Source organism: Muntiacus reevesi, chromosome 2 (genome assembly GCF_963930625.1).
Source record: "Muntiacus reevesi chromosome 2, mMunRee1.1, whole genome shotgun sequence".
NCBI lineage: Eukaryota > Metazoa > Chordata > Mammalia > Artiodactyla > Cervidae > Muntiacus > Muntiacus reevesi.
The window spans coordinates 280,925,838-280,945,887 of NC_089250.1; the positions used below are offsets into that span (position 1 = coordinate 280,925,838).

The 20,050-nt window shown below is 48.3% G+C and overlaps 1 protein-coding gene across 1 annotated transcript; it reads right to left on the reverse strand.

The window, feature by feature from the left end:
* Positions 1-4,685: 4,685 nt before the first annotated feature.
* LOC136161859 (histone-lysine N-methyltransferase PRDM9-like) lies at positions 4,686-18,597 on the reverse strand (the record flags this gene model as incomplete). Its single annotated transcript, XM_065926985.1, has 11 exons — positions 18,523-18,597; positions 17,994-18,117; positions 17,580-17,687; positions 13,403-13,452; positions 11,451-11,607; positions 10,520-10,621; positions 10,035-10,306; positions 9,227-9,294; positions 7,965-8,158; positions 5,306-6,291; positions 4,686-4,715 (listed from the first exon to the last, which is right to left on the reverse strand). Coding segments are annotated over exons 1-11 (2,166 nt in total), but the record flags the coding sequence as incomplete, so codon positions are not given.
* Positions 18,598-20,050: the final 1,453 nt, after the last annotated feature.

Sequence of the window (20,050 nt, forward strand, 5' to 3'; positions counted from 1 at the left end):
CTGCTATCTTCTCAATCTGCTGGCTTTCCAAAGAAAGTCATATTCCTTGCCTCAGCACCTCACCTCTGATTTATCGGCCTGTTGTGAGGCATGCAGAGCGAGCTTGGACTTGGTAACAATCCCACATGCCTTGCAGTCAAAAAATCAAAACCTAAAATTGAAGCAATATTGTAAGAGATTCAATAAAGTCTCTGAAAATGGACCATATAAAAGATCTGAAACCAAAAACCAGAAGGAACTCAGTGGTTGTCTGAAATATTTAGAAAGGAGTTCATATCCCTCTTGCCCACACCCCCTGAAGCCACACTGAACAGTTAGGCCCTGTCCATTCAGGACACCCTCTCCAGACCCCAGCTGGAGGTATTCTGCCCCCAATGCCCGCATGGGTCTCAGGAGGTGGCAGGGACCGACCCTGGGGGATCTCCTTTCTGGTCCAGGGGAGCGTCAAACCAGTCACCATGTCTCTCTGCCCATAATAAATAAAGACGGTTGTCAGCACGTGGGCAAGTGATGCTGTGGGCACTTGGACTGCCTCGTCCTTGTGAGATTTCGTGTGAAGACAACACAGAAGGGGAACCAGCCAAGAGGGATCCAGGCAGCAGTGAACCCCTCTTTACAGGGACCCTGTGAGACCTAGACTCACTGCCCACCCTGCTCCGACATTTGGGAACTGGCCTATGTCATTCTCTGGGCAGGAGGTGGGAAGGACAACCCGGTCCCTCTTCCACCTCCTGAGACGCAGGTGGGCCCTGGGGGCAGCAGCACCTCCACCTGGGGTGCAGAGAGGGTGTCCCGAATGCACAGGGCCTAACCGTTCAGTGAGGCCGGCCCTCGTCCACAGTGCACTGACCTGCTGCCGGGTCTCGGGTTCCCTGGCATCCAGCTCCCCCATCGCCAACCCCAGCTTGGTGTCTTGGGAGCCCCTCACTGGCGGGCACCCCGGAGGTGAAAGCTGCATGCCCAGCGAGAAGGAGGAGAAGCCGGTGGGGCAGGGGTCCAGCATGGAGTGCCCAAGGCCCCTCTGCTCCCCCAGGAACACCCAGCCTTTCTCCTCTTCAGTATGTCTCTTTGTGGCTGATGTTGCCAAACACCTTCCTCTGGAACAGAAGGCTCCATGACCGTGGAAGGGGTGGAGGTGAGGAGGTGCTGTAGCCCTAAACCCAGGGAGCTTCAGAACTAGCTTCCCTGAGCCCTGAACGTACTGCCTGTTACATCTGTACCAACCGAGGCCAGATCCAGGCAGATTCTCTGTGTAAACACTTTCCATGTCCAATAAGAGAACCAAACTAGGCCAAGATCTGGGCAGATTCTCTGTGGAAACACTTTTCTGTCCAACAAGAGAGGACTTGTTAACCCCCAACTGAACCCTGAGACGTGGGATGTGCCTAACTCTGGAGACTGCAGGGAATGTGTTTGAGAGGCCTCTTCCCAGGCGGCTCCCCGAGGCCCCTGGAGTTACTGGACCCAGAGGCGGAGCACTCGCGCTTCTCTCCTCACTGCAGGCCAGACGGTGCCCCCAACCATACAGCCCTGCTCCCCTGCCTCCCTGAGTTCAACAGAAACCCCTCGGTCACGAGGCCAAAGCGCAGTCTTCTTGGTGAGCAGAGCAGAGGCTGGTGGGAAGGGGGGTAGAGGCTGAAAGGTTTTTTGTAGAAGAAAAACACGGACGTGTGTTCCCGTGTGTCGTGGCCAGATGCTGCAGTAATTGGTGTTCCCCACACATTTATGGGTGGGTTTTACTTTCTGCATTTTCTAAATTTCTTCTTTCTTAAACAGTTGCATATTATGACAAAATTTTGCAATGAACCATGAGCATTTGCAAAATAAGATCTTTTGTTTTTTTCTTTTCATAAAATGTTGCAGTTTTCTATGGTGAGAGATGAAGAGCCTCCTACTTTTAAGTATTCATTTAATTGGCTGCGCTGGGTCTTAGCTGTGGCATGCAGGGCCTTCAGTTGCAGCATGTGGGAAATAGTGCCCTGACCAGGGATTGAACGTGGCCCCCTGTGCTGGGAGCTCAGAGTCCTAGCCTCTGGATCAGCAGAGAATGCTGCGATCTCCTACTTAAAAAAAGTTATTTATTTATTTTGGCTATTCTGGGTCTTTGCCTCTGTGCGGGCTTTTCTCTGGTTGTAGGGCGTGGGGGCTGCTCTCTCGTTTCTGTGCTGAACTTCTCCCTGTGTTGGCTGCTCTGGTTGGGAAGCAGAGACTCTAGGCTCTTGGGCTGCAGTAGTTGTGAAAGGACTTAGTTGCTCCACGGCACGTGGGGTCTTCCCAGATCAGGGATTGAATCTGTGTCTCCACGGGTGTGGTTGACCTTAAGAACACCACGGACTTCACTCTGTGTTGGAGCTAGATTCCGGGTCTGAGCAAGCGTGGCTTCCTGGTGCTGTCCCCACCCTCACTCACCCAGGGTCGGGGGCTTTGTGTCCACCTTGTCCCCTCGTGCAGCCTGGTCACCCCGGGACCCGTGCTGTGTGAGCATCTGCTCTGCTCACAGCGCACCCCGGGGCCCATCAGACTTCACTCATGAAAGGGAAGTGTAAGGATGAACTATTCCATGGTTAAGAATTTCAAGGTCGCGACAGCGCTGACCAGAGTGCACGGGCACATGTACAAGGCCCATGCATAGAGAAGCCGCGGTGTGGGATTCAAGGACCCTCCGTGTGGGGGTGGGATGGGGGCCGGACGGGGATTTCCTGCAAACGCGGCTCCAGGCTCTGTTCTCGGCAGGGGGACGACTGTCTGTGGAGGGGCACTGGGGCTGCCCAGCTCAGCAGGAACGGCAGGGATGCGAAGGGAGGTCGCCTTCCCTTAGCGCCCCTGACCTCACACCCAGGGCATCCTAGTGCCTGAACAGCCCCTTCCTCATCTATCTGAGGACCTGGTAGGTGTGGGGGCTGGAGGACATGCAGGAAATAAAATTCTGTAATGCAATTATCCTTCTATTAAAAATAAAAAAAGATTAAAGAGAAAAACACAAGGACAGCAAAGTTGGGGCTTGTGTTTTCAGCCAGCCTCTGCCAGATTCCGCCTGTGCTTATGCATCAGACCAAAAGGCTGGTGCTCCCACCCTGTATCACAGACGAGAATAGAGACACAGAGAGGTTGAGCATCTTGCCCCAGCTCATGCAGCTGCTGGTGGCAGGGCTGAGACCTGGACCCCTGTGGTCGAATCTGGAGTCCAGATGCTGTGATGACCCCGAGGGAGCGGCAGAGACAGACGGCCCATGCTGAGTCAGGCTCGCGAGCACACACACACACACACACACGTGCACGTGGCCTTCACCTTTGCGGCCACAGAAGTCAGAGGGAACCAGAGGGCCACCAGGAGAGGCCAAAGGAGAGCCGGGGTCTATAAGGAGGAGAGGCCCCACTTCCCAGGAGGCCGGGAATTCCCTTCCCTGGTGATTCTGATTCCACTCTGCATTCCTCTCCCTGGACCCAGGAACTGACTGTCCAGTGACCTAACTGAGTTGGCTCCAGAATTATGCCTTCCCAGGGGTTAAGCTAACTGGACCCCACTGCTGTCAGTAATAACGGGGAATGAATACATAGTCTGGGATTCAGATTTGTTTGGAGAGAAAATTTATTAGAAAAGGAGACCTAAAAAACCACGAAGACAATTGGCATGAACATCTCCAAAACACTTGAGAAACCCTCTGCTGTTTATCTACCTCCTCTCATGTCATGAAAGTGGAAGGTCTATTTAACAAGTAATTCTGTGCTTATCACACTCTTTCTTTAAAATATTTATTATATATTTATTTATTCGGCTGTGCTGTGTCTTAGTTGCAGCATGTGGGAGCTAGTTCCCCAAGCAAGTATTGAACGTGGGTCTCTGCATTGGAGTTTTTACCCCTGGACCACCTGGGAATTCTCTCCTCATACTGGTGGGGACAGTAACGGGTCACAGGCCTCCTCTGAGGCGCCCTTAGAGCTGAGGCATGGGGTGGCTGCAGAAATCCTCCTGTGGCTAAGGTGTGGTTTGTTGCTCATGACTCACTCACACTCCCTGCAAACATAGGGTTTCTCCCCTGTGTGTGTCCTCTGGTGGGTGATGAGGAGGGACTTCCGACTGAAGCTTCGCCCACAGTCCCCGCAATCATAGGGCTTCTCCCCTGTGTGTGTCCTCTGGTGTCTGATGAGGGCTGACTTCTGACTGAAGCTTCGCCCACACTCCATGCAAACATAGGGCTTCTCCCCTGTGTGTCCTCTTGTGTCTGATGAGGCCTGACTTCTGACTGAAGCTTCGCCCACACTCCATGCAAACATAGGGCTTCTCCCCTGTGTGTGTCCTCTGGTGTCTGATGAGGCCTGACTTCTGACTGAAGCTTCGCCCACACTCCATGCAAACATAGGGCTTCTCCCCTGTGTGTGTCCTCTGGTGTCTGTTGAGGACTGACTTCTGACGGAAGCTTCGCCCACACTCCCCGCAAACATAGGGCTTCTCCCCTGTGTGTGTCCTCTTGTGTGAGATGAGATTGGCCTTATGACTGAAGCTTCGCCTACACTCCCCACAAACATAGGGCTTCTCCCCTGTGTGTATCCTCTGGTGTATGATGAGGACTGACTTATGACTGAAGCATCGCCCACACTCCCTGCAAACATAGGGCTTCTCCCCTGTGTGTATCCTCTGGTGTGTGATGAGGAGGGACTTATCACTGAAGCTTCGCCCACACTCCCTGCAAACATAGGGCTTCTCCCCTGTGTGTGTCCTCTGGTGGGTGATGAGGAGGGACTTCCGACTGAAGCTTCGCCCACACTCCCTGCAAACATAGGGCTTCTCCCCTGTGTGTATCCTCTGGTGTCTTATAAGGAATGACTTATCGCTGAAGCTTCGCCCACACTCCCTGCAAACATAGGGCTTCTCCCCTGTGTGTATCCTCTGGTGTGTGATGAGGACTGACTTATCACTGAAGCTTCGCCCACACTCCCCACAAGCATAGGGCTTTTCCCCCGTGTGTGTCCTCTGGTGTCTTATAAGGAATGACTTATCGCTGAAGCTTCGCCCACACTCCCTGCAATCATAGGGCTTCTCCCCTGTGTGTGTCCTCTGGTGTCTGTTGAGGACTGACTTCTGACGGAAGCTTCGCCCACACTCCCCGCAAACATAGGGCTTCTCCCCTGTGTGTGTCCTCTTGTGTGAGATGAGATTGGCCTTATGACTGAAGCTTCGCCTACACTCCCCACAAACATAGGGCTTCTCCCCTGTGTGTATCCTCTGGTGTATGATGAGGACTGACTTATGACTGAAGCATCGCCCACACTCCCTGCAAACATAGGGCTTCTCCCCTGTGTGTATCCTCTGGTGTGTGATGAGGAGGGACTTATCACTGAAGCTTCGCCCACACTCCCTGCAAACATAGGGCTTCTCCCCTGTGTGTGTCCTCTGGTGGGTGATGAGGAGGGACTTCCGACTGAAGCTTCGCCCACACTCCCTGCAAACATAGGGCTTCTCCCCTGTGTGTATCCTCTGGTGTCTTATAAGGAATGACTTATCGCTGAAGCTTCGCCCACACTCCCTGCAAACATAGGGCTTCTCCCCTGTGTGTATCCTCTGGTGTGTGATGAGGACTGACTTATCACTGAAGCTTCGCCCACACTCCCCACAAGCATAGGGCTTTTCCCCCGTGTGTGTCCTCTGGTGTCTTATAAGGAATGACTTATCGCTGAAGCTTCGCCCACACTCCCTGCAATCATAGGGCTTCTCCCCTGTGTGTGTCCTCTGGTGTGTGATGAGATGGGACTTCCGATGGAAACTTTGCCCACAAGCCCCACAAACATAGGGCTTCTCCCCTGTGTGTGTCCTCTCGTGTGTGCTGAGAGTTGACCTGTCCTTGGAGCCTTGCCCACACTCTCCGTATGTGACCCTCATAATCCCTGAGACCCCTGCCCCCTTGAGCAATGTGCCTGTGTCCTCTGGATTCAGTTTTTGGCTTGTGCTGGGCTCGTCTTTCATTCTCTCATGCACCCTAGAAGCCTCCATTTGTCTTCCGGGTGAGTAGGAAGAGACCCTTGAAATCCTGTTCAGCCTTACACTTTTCAGCAAAGCATGGGGCCTGTCCTTGGCCTCCTGACCCTCAGGTTTGTCGCTCGGGCTGTGTGGATCTGAATATCTCTGATTTTGACTGCCTGGGCAGGGATCCTCTGGCTGGAGGAGGTCTCTTTCAGATGGTCTCAGGAGGGTCTGAGCAGGGTGACTGCGTTGGATGTGTTGGCTGAGGAATTTCTGGCTGGAGAAGGCCAGAGAGCAGGAGGCACATGGATGGATCTTGGGCTTCGGTTCTGCTGAAAGAGGAAGCATTTGTCAGGTAGTTGGTTTGCCGTGGTCAGGCCCTCCCCACTCATCATTTAAGTGTTGACATTGCACAATCTGTATCTCATCGAGTGTCCTTACAGTCCACTTTTCCATTCCACTGTTGTTCTCTACATCTACAGAAATCCAGGAAGTGGGCATCAAGGACCTTTTCTACATATCACCCAGATAGGGACCTTCCAGCAGCATCAGAGGCAGCGTCTCTCCTGATAGAGGTGGATCTGCAGGGACTTTCCCTGCGTGTAAGTGTCTGAAAAGTCACGTCACAGTGGCCACAGGTATTTACCCTACTGAGGGATAAGAGTTGATGACTTAGGTGGAATCTCCTGAGAGTCTCACTGCGAGGGGAAAGGGTCTATTAAGTTAGGGACGCCTGGCCTGGAGCCCTCTGCATATGGGAGGCAGCACGAGGGGTGGTTAGAGCAGGTGTGGCTAAATCTGACTTTGTGGCTCCATGTTCAAAGAGCAGCCTTTGTGCCGATCTCTGCAGGAAGTGGGTTTGAGCGTGGACGAGACCGAGCGGCCCAGGTACCACTGACTACAGGTCTGGCTCCTGCTGCCCAAACTGGTTCACATATTGCTCCTCTCTCAGTTTCCCATAAATCATAAAATAAAGGCATATCGTTTCTCAAGCCTCACCAGTACTCATACCTCATTTATTTCATTCAGGCTTAGTCCACTTAACATGCACTAGGAAACCCTGTTTAAAAATACATGTCCAGCCAGACTCTGCACAACCTCACTCCCGAGCATATTCAGCCAGCCCACTCTCCCCCCATGTCTGGCAATGAACTGACCTCTGAGGGGACTCCCCGCTGCTGTCTCTTCCCAAAAGTGAACCAAAGCATCTTCTTACCACAGAGAACGTGCCGCTTGCAGCTGAAAGCCTGGCGGTTGTTCTGTGTCACCCAGGAGGACCCCTGGGGCCTGCACGTGGACACAGGCCCTGAGGCTTCCGTGTCCCATCCAGCCTCCTTCCTCTCCCTCTGTGCTTCCTCCCGCGACCCCTGGCATGGATGGCCTCGCTTCCCGGCCCTGGGGCTGCGGCACTGGCTGCTCTCCTCCCTGGAATCCTTCCCCGCAGGTCTTATCAATGCAGAGACCCTGCCGCGCAGTCCTGCACCGCACCCCACCCTCTGCTCACGCTGACCCGAGGCACGTTGCCTGCGCTGATTTTCCTCAGCACCAACCCCTGTCTGGTGTGAAGCCCCTGCTGCCCCAGGGCAGCGGTTCTGTCTGTTTCGGTGCGTGGAGCCCCGTCTGGCACAGAGCGTGAGCTCACATGACAACAGACTGGAACAGTAACTGAATGCGCATCACTGTACACGTGTCGCTTAGAAATGGGAGGAAATGAAGCAGAAACAAATAAAGGGCAGAGAGCTGGTAGGTGATAGAAAACTTGGAATTTGCTTCTAAGCCTTTCAGCAGAAGGTGATGTTACATATTATTTTGTATGAAGTATTAAAAATTAGAACTAGCATTTTTAATATAAAAATTTTTCCTAACAATCATATGAAAATAATCAAATTCTGAGGCTTTTTAATTGCTATTCAACTGACTTTGGACTGGATTGTCCTCTGCTTCGAAATCGGACCACGGAGGCTCCCAGGATGGGGTGGGGTGCTGGAAGAGGGGAGACACCCACCTCTCCCGGCCGCGAGCTCACTCTTCCCCATGCTGTTCCGCTTGATGCCAAGGTGCTGACCGTACTCGTCCCCGTACCAGACCAGCAGCTCACAGCCCGGCCTGACCACCTGGCAGGTTCGGTAGAAGATCTGCCCGTGATACTGGAAGGCCACCAGGTTCTGCTCCTCGTCGCCCCGGGCACAGTTCACATACCTGGGGTCGAGGCCGGGAAAGGGAAAGAAACCTCAGGGGATGAGTGCCCTCCACTCTCCGCCTATGCCCAGCTCCTTGCCTTCCGCCTCTGCGTCCGCCCCTCATGTGGACCGTCTGTTCACACCTTGGACCAGGCCATGTGAATTCCCATGCTTTTCTCTCCTTACCTAAGTAGCCATTTTCCAGAGCCCAGTTCCTGACTCGTCTCCACCTGGACTGTCCGTGAGGCTGCTGACCTTCAGCTCCTCTAAACTCTGAATTAAGTTCTCTTTCATCCACAGGACTTGGTGCTCCTTGGCTAGCACGCAGCCCTCAGCACTCACCCCAGCCTGCCTTCTCTCCCGAGTCTTTCTGCCATCTCCCCACGTGTATCCAGGGTCCTATTCGCTTGCCCACCCCCTCCCACAGACGCTTGGAGAGAGTTCTGATACAGCTTGAGACATGGAACAGTAATAGTCTGTTCACTGTCTGCCTGCCCTGATGAAAGGAGAAGCCCTCAGAGAATGGCCCTGCTCAGGACCAAGCTGCCCCCCATTCCTTCTGAGGCCTCAGGGCCCACTTCTCACTGGAACCAAGCCTGAGGAGGTTTTTGCCCACAGAGAGTCAAGGTCTCCTGTGTTAGGTCATCCTGGCGTGTGCAGTTACTCAAAGATAGAAGAAATAAGGTTACTGTTCCTAAAATCAATTGGGTAATGTCTGTTTGCAGTATGTTCTCCAAAAGGACAAGGGTTGTGTGATCTGCTTCAGTACCGATGTTCACTGTCTAAACTGAACCACAAAGTGCGTGGTAAGTGTCCATTAAGTGAGTTAAAGTGTCCCTGGTGAATCTAGACTCCTCAAGTTGTTTTCAATCCACCAGTTTTGTTCTGCATATAGAGTTGTATCTTGACGGCACATGCCATATTTTTATTTCCTACTTTCCAGTGTCTTTTGAAATGAAAGAGCATGATATGGAGGGAAAAGAAGAAAGAAGATGTGAGAGCTGTTGAGGGAGCCGGGTTGAGAAGGAAAGGGGCGTGGGATGGAGGGCGTCTCAGTGTCTACACACTGCAGACTCACTGCACTCACCTCATCCAGTTGGCCCAAGACGTGTCCTTTCCATCCACATACTCATAGCAGTTCCTCCCTTTGGTGATCTGAGGGTCAGAGAAAGAGTTACAAGCTTTTCTTTTTTTTTTTTTTTTGGTAGGAAGCAATAGAAGAGCTATTTCCCTGTGTAGTCATTGGTGCTTTTCAGCCTGCATGGATTCATCTGCCAGTCGGACCACACGGTAAGCTCCTTACTCATCATTCCAAGTCTGAGTCTCTTGGTTCATTGAAAGCAAGAGCTCCACAAGGTAGGAGTCACTTCTGTGTGTCTGTACACTGTGCTCCCACCTCTCCTCTGAGCTTTAGATAGAGGTCTGAGTGTCTGTACACTGTGTTCCCACCTCTCCTCTGACCTTTAGATAGAGGTCTGAGTGTCTGTACACTGTGTTCCCACCTCTCCTCTGACCTTTAGATAGAGGTCTGAGTGTCTGTACACTGTGGTCCCACCTCTCCTCTGACCTTTAGATAGAGGTCCTGAGTGTCTGTAGACTGTGTTCCCACCTCTCCTCTGACCTTAGGTAGAGGTCTAAGTGTCTGTAGACTGTGTTCCCACCTCTCCTCTGACCTTAGATAGAGGTCCAGAGTGTCTGTACACTGTGTTCCCACCTCTCCTCTGACCTTTAGATGGGAGTCCTGTGTTCACGCCCATGGCACACAGTACACAGGGCTGACTGTGTCATTGACGACCATGTTATCACCATCTGTGTCCTCCCATGTAGACATGAAGTGCCCCCCACCACATAAAAGCGGTTAGAGGTCAGAGGACAGGGAATTGGGTGCTTCTCACCATCCAGGCGTATCCACTGTTGGCGGCTTCTTCATCGTCTGTGATCTGGCCCTCATAGGGGCCAAAGTGCAGGCCCGCTGGCAGATCGGATGCCTCGTTCCACACTCCAAGCCCAGCGTCAGCGATGCTCGACAGCCTGATGCTTAACCCAGGGGGCAGAGTGAGGGCTGAGCGATTGGCATGCCCCTTTTCCACTGCACAGTCCTTTACAAATGTTGGGGGCCCATGGGCAGCACAGCTGTCGATGAAGAAGTTCTGACACTCCTCACAATCTGGAGGTGAGAACAGGGATTTAGAGGTGGTACAGTGATGTTGCTGGTCGCAATGACCTTCAGAAAGAACTGGGGCATTCCGGGCATTTGGCCTCGATCTTGTATCCCAAGTCATAGAGGAAGGGGATGATCGGGGGCTAAACGGTGACGTGAGGTTAGTGGATCAAGGGCTCGTAGCCCCTTCTCCATGAGTGGGCCAGCGGGGTCACTCACAGAGGTAGTCATCATCCTGGGGCTCGCTGACCTCTTGGTACACGAGGCCCTTTCTTTCTCGTAGACTGTACCTCTTCACTCCAGTCTCCTTTCTTCTGAGTTCTAAGATGGAGAACAGAAGCTCTGCAAGGCTGGTGGGGTCTGGGGAGTTAGTCCCTGTTTTATCAGAAAGTGTGAGTTCTCCTACCTGTCCATCTATACACTTTGTTAAAACTTGCTTACATGTATTTTTCAAACTTTACTTTTGTAATTTTATGCTTTTATGATACAATATTAATTTCTTGGCCAGACTGCATGGCTTGTGGGATCTTACTTCCCTGACCAGGAATGGAGCCCACACCTCCTGCAGTGGAAGGGTGGAGTCTTAACCACTTAACCACCAGGGAGTCCCTTCTCTATGCTTTGTTTCTTTTCCCTTGAACTACAAGTTCAGGAGACTGAGGTTCCACTGACCACAGATGCCCAGTTCAGTGATTGCATCTTGCACTTCCTGTTAGTAGGTTTAACTTCCAAACCATCTTAATTAGGAAATAGTTCAATGACACCTCTACTCAGAAAATATATGGTAAGGGCTCATGATACCTAAGGCACTGAGCAGAGGTCTGGGCATAAACACTAACAAAGCTCGGTTCCCATTATCACAGCTGGATTTATTGAACTCCTTGTAGGTGTCAGACTTTTGCATTTAATGTAAGGCTTTCAAGCACTGTATGAATTATGTATCCTTATCTTCACTTTACAGATAGCAATCAGGACATCAGAAAATGGAAAAGATTTTCCCAAGGCCCCAGTGCTAACTTCATGTCTCAGATCAGTCCAGCTTAAACCCATGCATACCCAAAGTCCATGCCACACACCTGGGCCATACCTATTAGTTTTTCTACAGGGATTAGAGGAATTAATTAGAGGAACTCCCCAAATTTTCTCTTACCGACTTTTTGTCTGGGGTGCTGTCCAGGGGTCCTTGCTTTTCCGGAAGGTGGGACCGGTTTCTGAGCCTGCTTGGAGCCACTTGTCTTCAGCGATTCTGCTGCTCCCAGCAATTCCTTCAAACCAGATTCATTACTTAATGGTGCCCTGGACATTCTCTTCCATGTGAGTAAAAGACAACATGCATTTCTTTAGTATTTTAAGTCTTTATGAAGTGTTTTCACATGCATGACTTGAGTTAATACTTTGACAATTCTTGGAAATACCTGATATGGGGGGAGGGTCTGAACACTGGAGTGTAAAAAAGGGACCTAGGTGGATAGGGAATCAAAACTAGAATTCATATCTTAAGGTTCTTCCCCTTCAACTTTCTGCATAAAAGTGAGATCAAGGCAGGGAGAATAGCTGGAGGCCAGGGAAAGAAAAGGGTAAGTGCTCATAGAGAGATCCGGGGGTTTCTATTAATTAGTGGCCCTTTGATGGACAAGGAACTATGGTAAATTACAGATGGTACAAAACACATGTGGAAAATAAGGTGACAAAGCAGTGAGATTAAGAGGAGAAAAGACGATCGGCAGAAACATATTTAGACAATAAAGAAAGTGAGATGAAAGTTGCAGGTTGCCATGTCCTAGCGACAATGTTTGGAATTAAGGTAGCTGGTCTCATCAGTTCTCCTTGAACAAGGCTGTATGACCAGCTGGTTCTGCTCAGTTTCCTGATCCATGAATTGGTATACAGGCTAGTTCTTAATATTATAATGGACATGAAATTTAATAACCTTCAACAAATTGTTGTGTGTGCTATTTAATACAGTAAGAACGTGCGCATACATCTCTGGTATCAATTTATTCCCTAAACTGCATCTATATTTCAAGTGCAGCTCACAGATGCTCCATTCAGCATTCTTTGATCTTTCTACTCCTAGATGAATGCTTAAATGTGGAGTCACTCATTCACAAAACATTCAGGGGGCCCTCAGGGGTTTTGAGCTGGGCTTGGACTTCTGAGAATGAATGGGTGTGGGCTAGGCTCTCAAAGCTCGCAACACAAGGGCAGGCTAAACACATGATTCCAAACAGGAGAGTTGCCTAATTGTAGCTCAGAGAAAGGAGTTGTTACTCCCTCCTACAAGAATGACCATTTGAAATGATGCCCAGATGATGAGTTTCTACTCAAATGCAGGTAATCTATGGGACGTCCTTCTGTTATTTTCTTATTTATTGCTTTTCAGGCATAAACCTGAGGCTTATCAGGATTGCAAGTTGCTTCGTCTTATTGGAGTGGGAGGCTCTGAGGTAGGGATCCTCTCTCCTTCTTCATCATGGACTGTCCACTCTACAAACTGCCCAGCATGTCCTTAAGCTTCTTCATCTTGGACCATCCACTCTACAAACTGCCCAACATGTCCTTAAGCTTCCATTAGTCAGATGTCTTAGCATATCCCTCCGTAGTACAGAACAAAAGAACTGAGGTTGAAAACATCTCTCAGATAAATGATATAAAGATATATGAATAAGCTTCAAAGAACTATGGAAGCTTTAATCAGTTTGTAAGGGGTTTAGAGTACGTGCATTGGTTTAGATTGCACTACCAGTGATACTGTGATCCCAGGCATATAATTAAATGTTTTCACCTCATTTGTTTGGGTCTATAATGGTGATAGCTATTTACATACTTATAGGTACTGTAGGATTGTTTTAAGGTTTAAGTAAGTTTATTCACATAAAATGCTTTAAGTCTGAAATATTTTGAGAATAATGTAACAATAGAACAGGATACTATGTTTGTTGTTCTTACTAACTGTAAAGGTGGTGATGATATCAGACAGTGTGCTAAAGATTCAGGACAGGAAGGCAGCAGTCTCCAGGATCTCTGTGTTTTCTCCTATTCTCACCTGTGACTGGATCCATGAGGAGGATATTTTGGCAACAGGATTTGGGAAATACTCACCTTCTGGTGTTTACTGTGCTCCACTCTGAAGGGCATCGAAGAAGGTTTACCTAAAAAACGATGAGAATCAGTGTTTTGGTTGGTAAATGTTTCCAAACTCTGGGTATTCTAACTAAGGACACATAATTCTAAGCCAGAGAGTGACAAAGACAATGATTACCAAAGGATGAATGGAAAATGATTTCTGTATCATCAACTCCCATGGTTCCACTGTGAGCATTACGTAATTTTCTTAAAATTAAAAAAAATATATGAAACTTCATCTGTGCCTCATCTGATATTCATAAAATATCTAATAAATTTACTAGTCTTTCATAACAAAAGTACTCAAGAATGTAGACATAGTAAGAAGTGACTGCAATAAAAGGTCATATATTGAAAGTCTATCTCTAACATCATAGTCATCAGTGAAAAAGACCAAGGAAAAAAGGCAAGGATGCCCGTTTTCAACATTTCTGTTCACCATAATATTAGAACTCCTAGCCAGCACGGTAGGTTAGAAATGGAAACAAAAGGCTTCCATTTGCAAAGAAAGAAGTAAAATCATATCTGTTCACAGGTGCATGGTTTTATGTGTAGAAAAATCTTTAAATCCACATACACAAAAAACCTGCACAGAAAGTTGCACGGTACAAAATCAAGTTTCAAATATCTTTCCATGCATGAAGAATGACCATTCCACAAAGGAAAATAAGAAAACAATACTATTTATTTTTTATTTTTTTGAAGCTAGGGTTGAGTTAAATTAAAAAAAAAATATTTATTTTTATTTATTTGTTTGTGCCAGGTCTTTGTTGTGGCATGTGGGATCTAGTTCCCTGACTAGGGACAGAACCGAAGTTCTCTGCATTGGGCGTGTGGAGTCTTAGCCACTGGACAAATAATCTTATTTATAATAGCATTGAAAAGAATGAAGTAACTAGAAACAAACTTAAGGAGATGAAAGACTTATATGTGGAAAACTACAAAATATTGCTGAAAGGAATCTGACATAAATAATAGATAGGTGTCTCATGTTTATGGATTTGGAGGCTTAATATTATTAAGCTGTTCATACTACCCAAAGTAATTTAAAGATTTAAAACAATTCCTACTAAAATTCCATGGAATTTTTTTCAGATATAGAAAATCCATCCAACAGTTAACACGGAATCCCAGAGCACCACAAATAGGCAAAGCAATCTTAGAAAGAACAGCAAAGCTGGAGGCCTCTGATTTCAGAACACACTACAAAGGTACAGGAGACAAAAGAGTGTGGATTTGGCAAAACATGTGTGCTTAGTCGCTCAGTCTTCTTGACTTTCTGTGACCTTTTGGACTGTAGCCCACCAGGCTCCTCTGTCCAGGGGATTTCTCAGGCAAGAATACTGGACAGGGTTGCCATTGCCTTCTCCAGGGGATCTTCTTAACCCATGGAGTGAACCCTCATCTCCTGTGTCTCCTGCACTGAAGGCAGATTCTTCACCTGCTGAGCCACTGAGGAAGCTGGCTGGCTTAAAGACAGATATGTCAATCAATGGAACAGAATAGACAGCCAGAAATAAACTCTTTGGATACATGATCTAATGAAGATGTGTCAAGATAATGGGGAAAGTTTAATCCCTGTAATGAATGGTGCTGGGAAACAAAATAACCATATGCAAAATAATGAACATCTTGCAATTTGAAGAGAAATCACTCAGAATGAATGAAAGACCTAAATGCAAGACTTGATAAGACCCTTAGAAGACAACAAGGGTGAAGCTTCACGACACTGAATCAGCAATGATTTCTTAGATATGGTGCCAAGTGCACAAGGATTAGTAACAAAGTAAAAATAGAGAAAGGAGATTAATCTTAAAACCTCTGTGCAGCAAAGGACACACTGAACAGAGTTGAAAAGGCCACCTATAGGATGGTAGAAAATATTTGTAAAATATGCATCTCAAAAGGGGTTAATAAGCATACACCAGTATGAAGGCTACCTATAAGCCAGGAAGAGAACCTGATGGGCCATGATGGCACCTTGATATCAAATTTCCATGCTCCACCATTGTAAGAAAACTAATTTCTGTGGTTTAAGGAATGCAGTCTGCTTTGTTATGGCAGTCTGAGCTGACTAACAGTGAGAGAAGGAATTGAATAGACATTTCTCCAGAGAAAATACACAACTGGCCTACAAGCATACGAAAAGATGCTCAATATTACTAATCAATAGGGAAATGCAAATTGAAACCTTCTGTGATGGGCAACATGTATAAGAAGACAATAGGAAGTTTGGTAAGGATATGGATAAATTGGAACCCTTATACACTATTGTTGGCAATGTAAAATGTTGCAAGCTTTATAGAAACAGTATGGAGTTTCCACAGAAAGTTAGAACTGCTATATGGTCTAGCAATCCAGCTCAAGAGTGTGTTTCCATAAAAAATGGAGAGCAAGATATTGACTAAATAGTGGGCACACATATAGTCATTCCTGCATTATTCCCAATGGGCATAAGCAATTTAGATGCGTAAGCAATCTAAATGTTCATTGGGGATAAAAGATGGAGATTATATATAAGATATATGTTATAGCTCTTATATCCACATGCACACAACGGAATGTTTTGAAGCCTTAAAAAAGAATTCTGTCACATGCTACGTCATAGATAGGCCTTGATGATATTACACTAAGTGAAGTGACCAATCAAAAAAGGCAAACATTGCCTGATTCCCCTTCTCTGAGGTATCTAAATTAATCAATTCTATGGAAAGAGAAAATATAATCATGGTTGCCAAGGGCTGTGAGGAGGAAGGATTGGAGAATTGTTCCTCAGTGGGTTAGGGCTTCAGTCACGCAAGATGTAACACTTCTACAGATTTGTTGTACAGCAATGTGTGTATATATCCCCGGTGGCTCAGCAGTAAAAAATCCACCGGCAATGCAGGAGATGCAACAGATGCAGGATCAATCCCTGGCTTGGGAAATCACCTGAAGCAGGAGATGGCAACCCACCCCAGGGTTCTTGCCTAGAGAATCCCATGGACAGAGGAGCCTGGTGGGCTCCAGTCTCTGGGGACGCAGAGTCAGCCATGACTGAGCGATTAGCACTGTGGCCACTAACATTAACGTGTACATAGTTAGCAGCGGTGTGCCATACACTCAGAAACTGTTAAAAAGGTAAATAAAGACGAGCAGGCGTATGGTGAACCGAGGCGTATGTATTCCCTATGAAGAGTCTCTCCTTATGTCAAAACCTTTGCAGACAACCAAATGTTTGGTTTTCATGTCCGTTTCCCTAGTTTTAATAACCTAAGGGGACAGAGGGACATCCCTGGTGCATAGTGGATGAGAATCTGCCTGCCAATGCAGAGGACACAGGTTCGATGGCTGGTCCAGGGAGATGCCACTTTCTGCGGGGAAGCTAAGCCTGTGTGTCAGAAACTACAGAGCCTGCACGTGCTCTGCAATGAGAAGACACTCAGCGCAGCCAGAGAAAGCCCGTGCACAGGAACAAAGACCCAGTGCAGCCAAAACTAAATAAATAATTTTTAAAAATCTGGGAGAACAGAAATCCATAGATGGAGAATCATAGAACTATCTAAATTGTTTTCTCCAGTCTAGGCAGATTAATCCTTCTAAACTGTTTGAGCAGCAGACGAGGAAGTGAGCTGCTCACTTCTATTTTATAAGTGTACTTCATTTTATTTACCTGATGCCATCTCTGGTCAGTGAAATGTGGGAAAGATCATGGAGAATAAATAGTTCTCTCCAACCCTTTCCCAGAATCAAATTAAAGAATTAGTTTAACATTAGGGTAAGAAGATCACGTATTTTGTTTTATATACATACATAAATCATGTATCTTGACATAATATGTTAATCATTTCCTCTTTGAAGAGACTTAATACAATAACCAATAACCAATCTGTTTGGTGAATTTATTTCTAAGGTTTGTTTAACTGCCTTTCACTAAGAATGTTTAGCAAGATAATTCTTTTTTAAAAGAATGATAAATTTTAACCATAAAACTTTTGAGAATTACACTGGAACACCTATACATTCATCTTCATTCAGGCTAATGTCAATACTCAGCCACAGCCACTTTGGAATGCTGAAAATTATGTTTTCCTTGCTACTGGCTGAGATGTAGTTGAGACCTAAGCCCAGGCTGGTTTCAGGAAGACACATCCAAATCCTCCTGGACTCTCACCTTGCTGCCTTGGTGTCCATTCTTCATCAGAATCCTCAGTGTCATCTCCCTGGGGCTTGATGACCTGCCGGCGGTGACGCATGAAAGTTGGTCGAGTGGCTCTGAAACCTGGAAAGAAGCAAAATATTTGTTCTAAGAAGGGGAAACAAAGCATAGAAGCAATGGAAAGTGTCACAGAGTCAGGGAATCAGTAGGATGTGCTGGGGTAATCTAGAACAAGGCAAGAGGTGAGCTCTGTACAGCAGGGTCACCCTCCCTCTGGTACAGAACTGTAAACATTTCCTCCAGGTTATTCTCCACACAAAAGGGAAATGTGAGCAGGTGAAGCCACCTAAGAGCAGGCCAAGTGAACACTGAGGGTGAAGACCTGTTTCATGTTTTCGCGGCTCACACGCACCCAGCACTTCCTGTTACCTATAGCAATCAGCGCTTCGTAGTTTCTTTTCATATTCCTATATCGGATTTTTTCCCGTTCTCCCATCTCTTCCCATTCTTCCTTGGAGAAGTATATGGAGATGTCTTTGAAAGCATCTTTGGCCTAAGAAAAATAATAGATTTCATCAGTGATTTACTAATCTAAGTCAGACCTTAGAGCTGAGCCTTCTCCTCCATCTTCTGTGTGGGGAGTAGCCTGAAGCTCCTGGATGGTCTGTGTGAGACAGGGATGAAGACTTTCCTTCCCGACTGTGTCCTGCTTAGCTGAACAAACTCTGAGCATTTTCCTAACTCTCCCTGGACACAGAGCAGTTGAGAAGCTAGTGTCCTGATTTGTCCCACTCCATCCCACCATCTCAGACAGGACCAGGCATTGGCATCCTGTGTACAGTCACAGGGAAGTTCACTCAGCTGCCCAGCCAAGCAGTCTGTGGTGCTTCAGGGCCCAGCAGCTTGTCCTTCCTATAGAGCTGGCTTCGAGCCCAGCTTTGCCACCTCCACCTCTCACCGTGGGCTTCCGCTCTGTTCTCCCGGCATCTCCCTCAGTGCTCTCCTCTGGAGACCTGTTCGGCCTCAGCGCCATGGAGTTCTCAAGGCCAGGGTGCCTCTGGAAGAAAAATGTGCTGAGATAGCCCAGACCGGTGTCCAGAGCCTGAGCTGCCTGCCTTGGGTGGACTGTCCAGGGTAGGAAGGTGAGGGGAAAGTCAGGGTGAGGGTATTGGTGGGATGGACGGACCCTGACTAGATATGACAGACCAGCCTAATGCGAACTAGATTTGTTTTCTTTTGTTCCCTACAATTCAGCCCCTCTGAGGGAAGGTACTGGGAGTGATGTGTCTGTGGGTGACGGAGGGATTCTCGAGGAGACCCGGAAACCCCTAACTGCTGTACTGGGGTCAGGCTGAAATCAGGGCTCTCTTCCAGTGAAGCAGAGGGAATGTTTCTCCAAGAAGGGTTTTGAGGATCTCCTCCTGAACACTCAGAAAAATTTGGGCATAACGTAGGTACTACGTCTAAGGGAGAAGTCGCTCGGCTTGAGGAGATCTGGGTCCCACGGGCTGAAGTAACTGGGGTCCTCAGACAGAGGGGACTGGGAATCTTTTGTCTTATGTAGAATGCGCAGGGTGAGAAAACTTGGGATCTGTGAGGCCTAGGAAATCGGGGGTTTCTTATTAAGGGACTTTAGGGCTCCAATAGGCAGGACAGTTAGGGTCTTGAGGAGGACGAGTTTTAAGAGCTCCCAGGCGGAGGTATTCAGGGTCTCCGAGGTTTAGGAAATTTGGTCTCTTTGCGGGTGGTATTTTGGGGGTGCCTCAGGCTGAGGGGAACTGGGGTTAATCTAGGTATTTGAGGGTCGCAGCACTAGGGAATTTGGGGTTTCTGTGGGTGAAGGGACTTGTAATCCCTGAAGCTGACGAGACGCAAGCCCGCTTCAGATTAGGACTCAGGTTACTCAAAGCTGACAGGATTTCGGGCCTCCCACCCTGGAATTTGAAGCCATCAGGCTAAGGGTTTCTGAGGGCTGCCCAGGACGCGTTCCCTTCAGCCTCCCCGCTGTCCTGCCACGCTGCCCACCCTGTCCCCAGGAGCGCTAGAGGTTCAGCGAAGTCGAGTCCTTCGGCGCTGAGGTGAAGTGACGGGCCAGGAGCCTGCTTGTACCCTGTCAGGCACAAGCGACCAATCGGCGTGGTTACTGAGGCGGTCTGGCCAATAGGCGCCCGGAGGGTGCGGAGCGCGATGCAGGCCCCGCCCCACCGCTCGGGGATTGGCTGCTCTGTGGGCGTGCCTGTCACGCCTCCAGTGCGCAGGCGCAGCTTGGCTGGTCTCTTTGTTTTCAGGCCTGGCCTCTGAGGCCTGGATCCTCAAGTGGGCGGGCTGTCCTCAGGCTGAATGTTTCTTTCCAGTGCCCTCAACTGGAATCTCGGGTCCACCAGACTGTAACCGCAATCCCGGAGTTTATCCTAGGCCCACTGTGCCCTGCCTTATCAAATCCAGTTTTGGCGAGAGCTCTTATGTGGTGAGTACTGGATTATTCA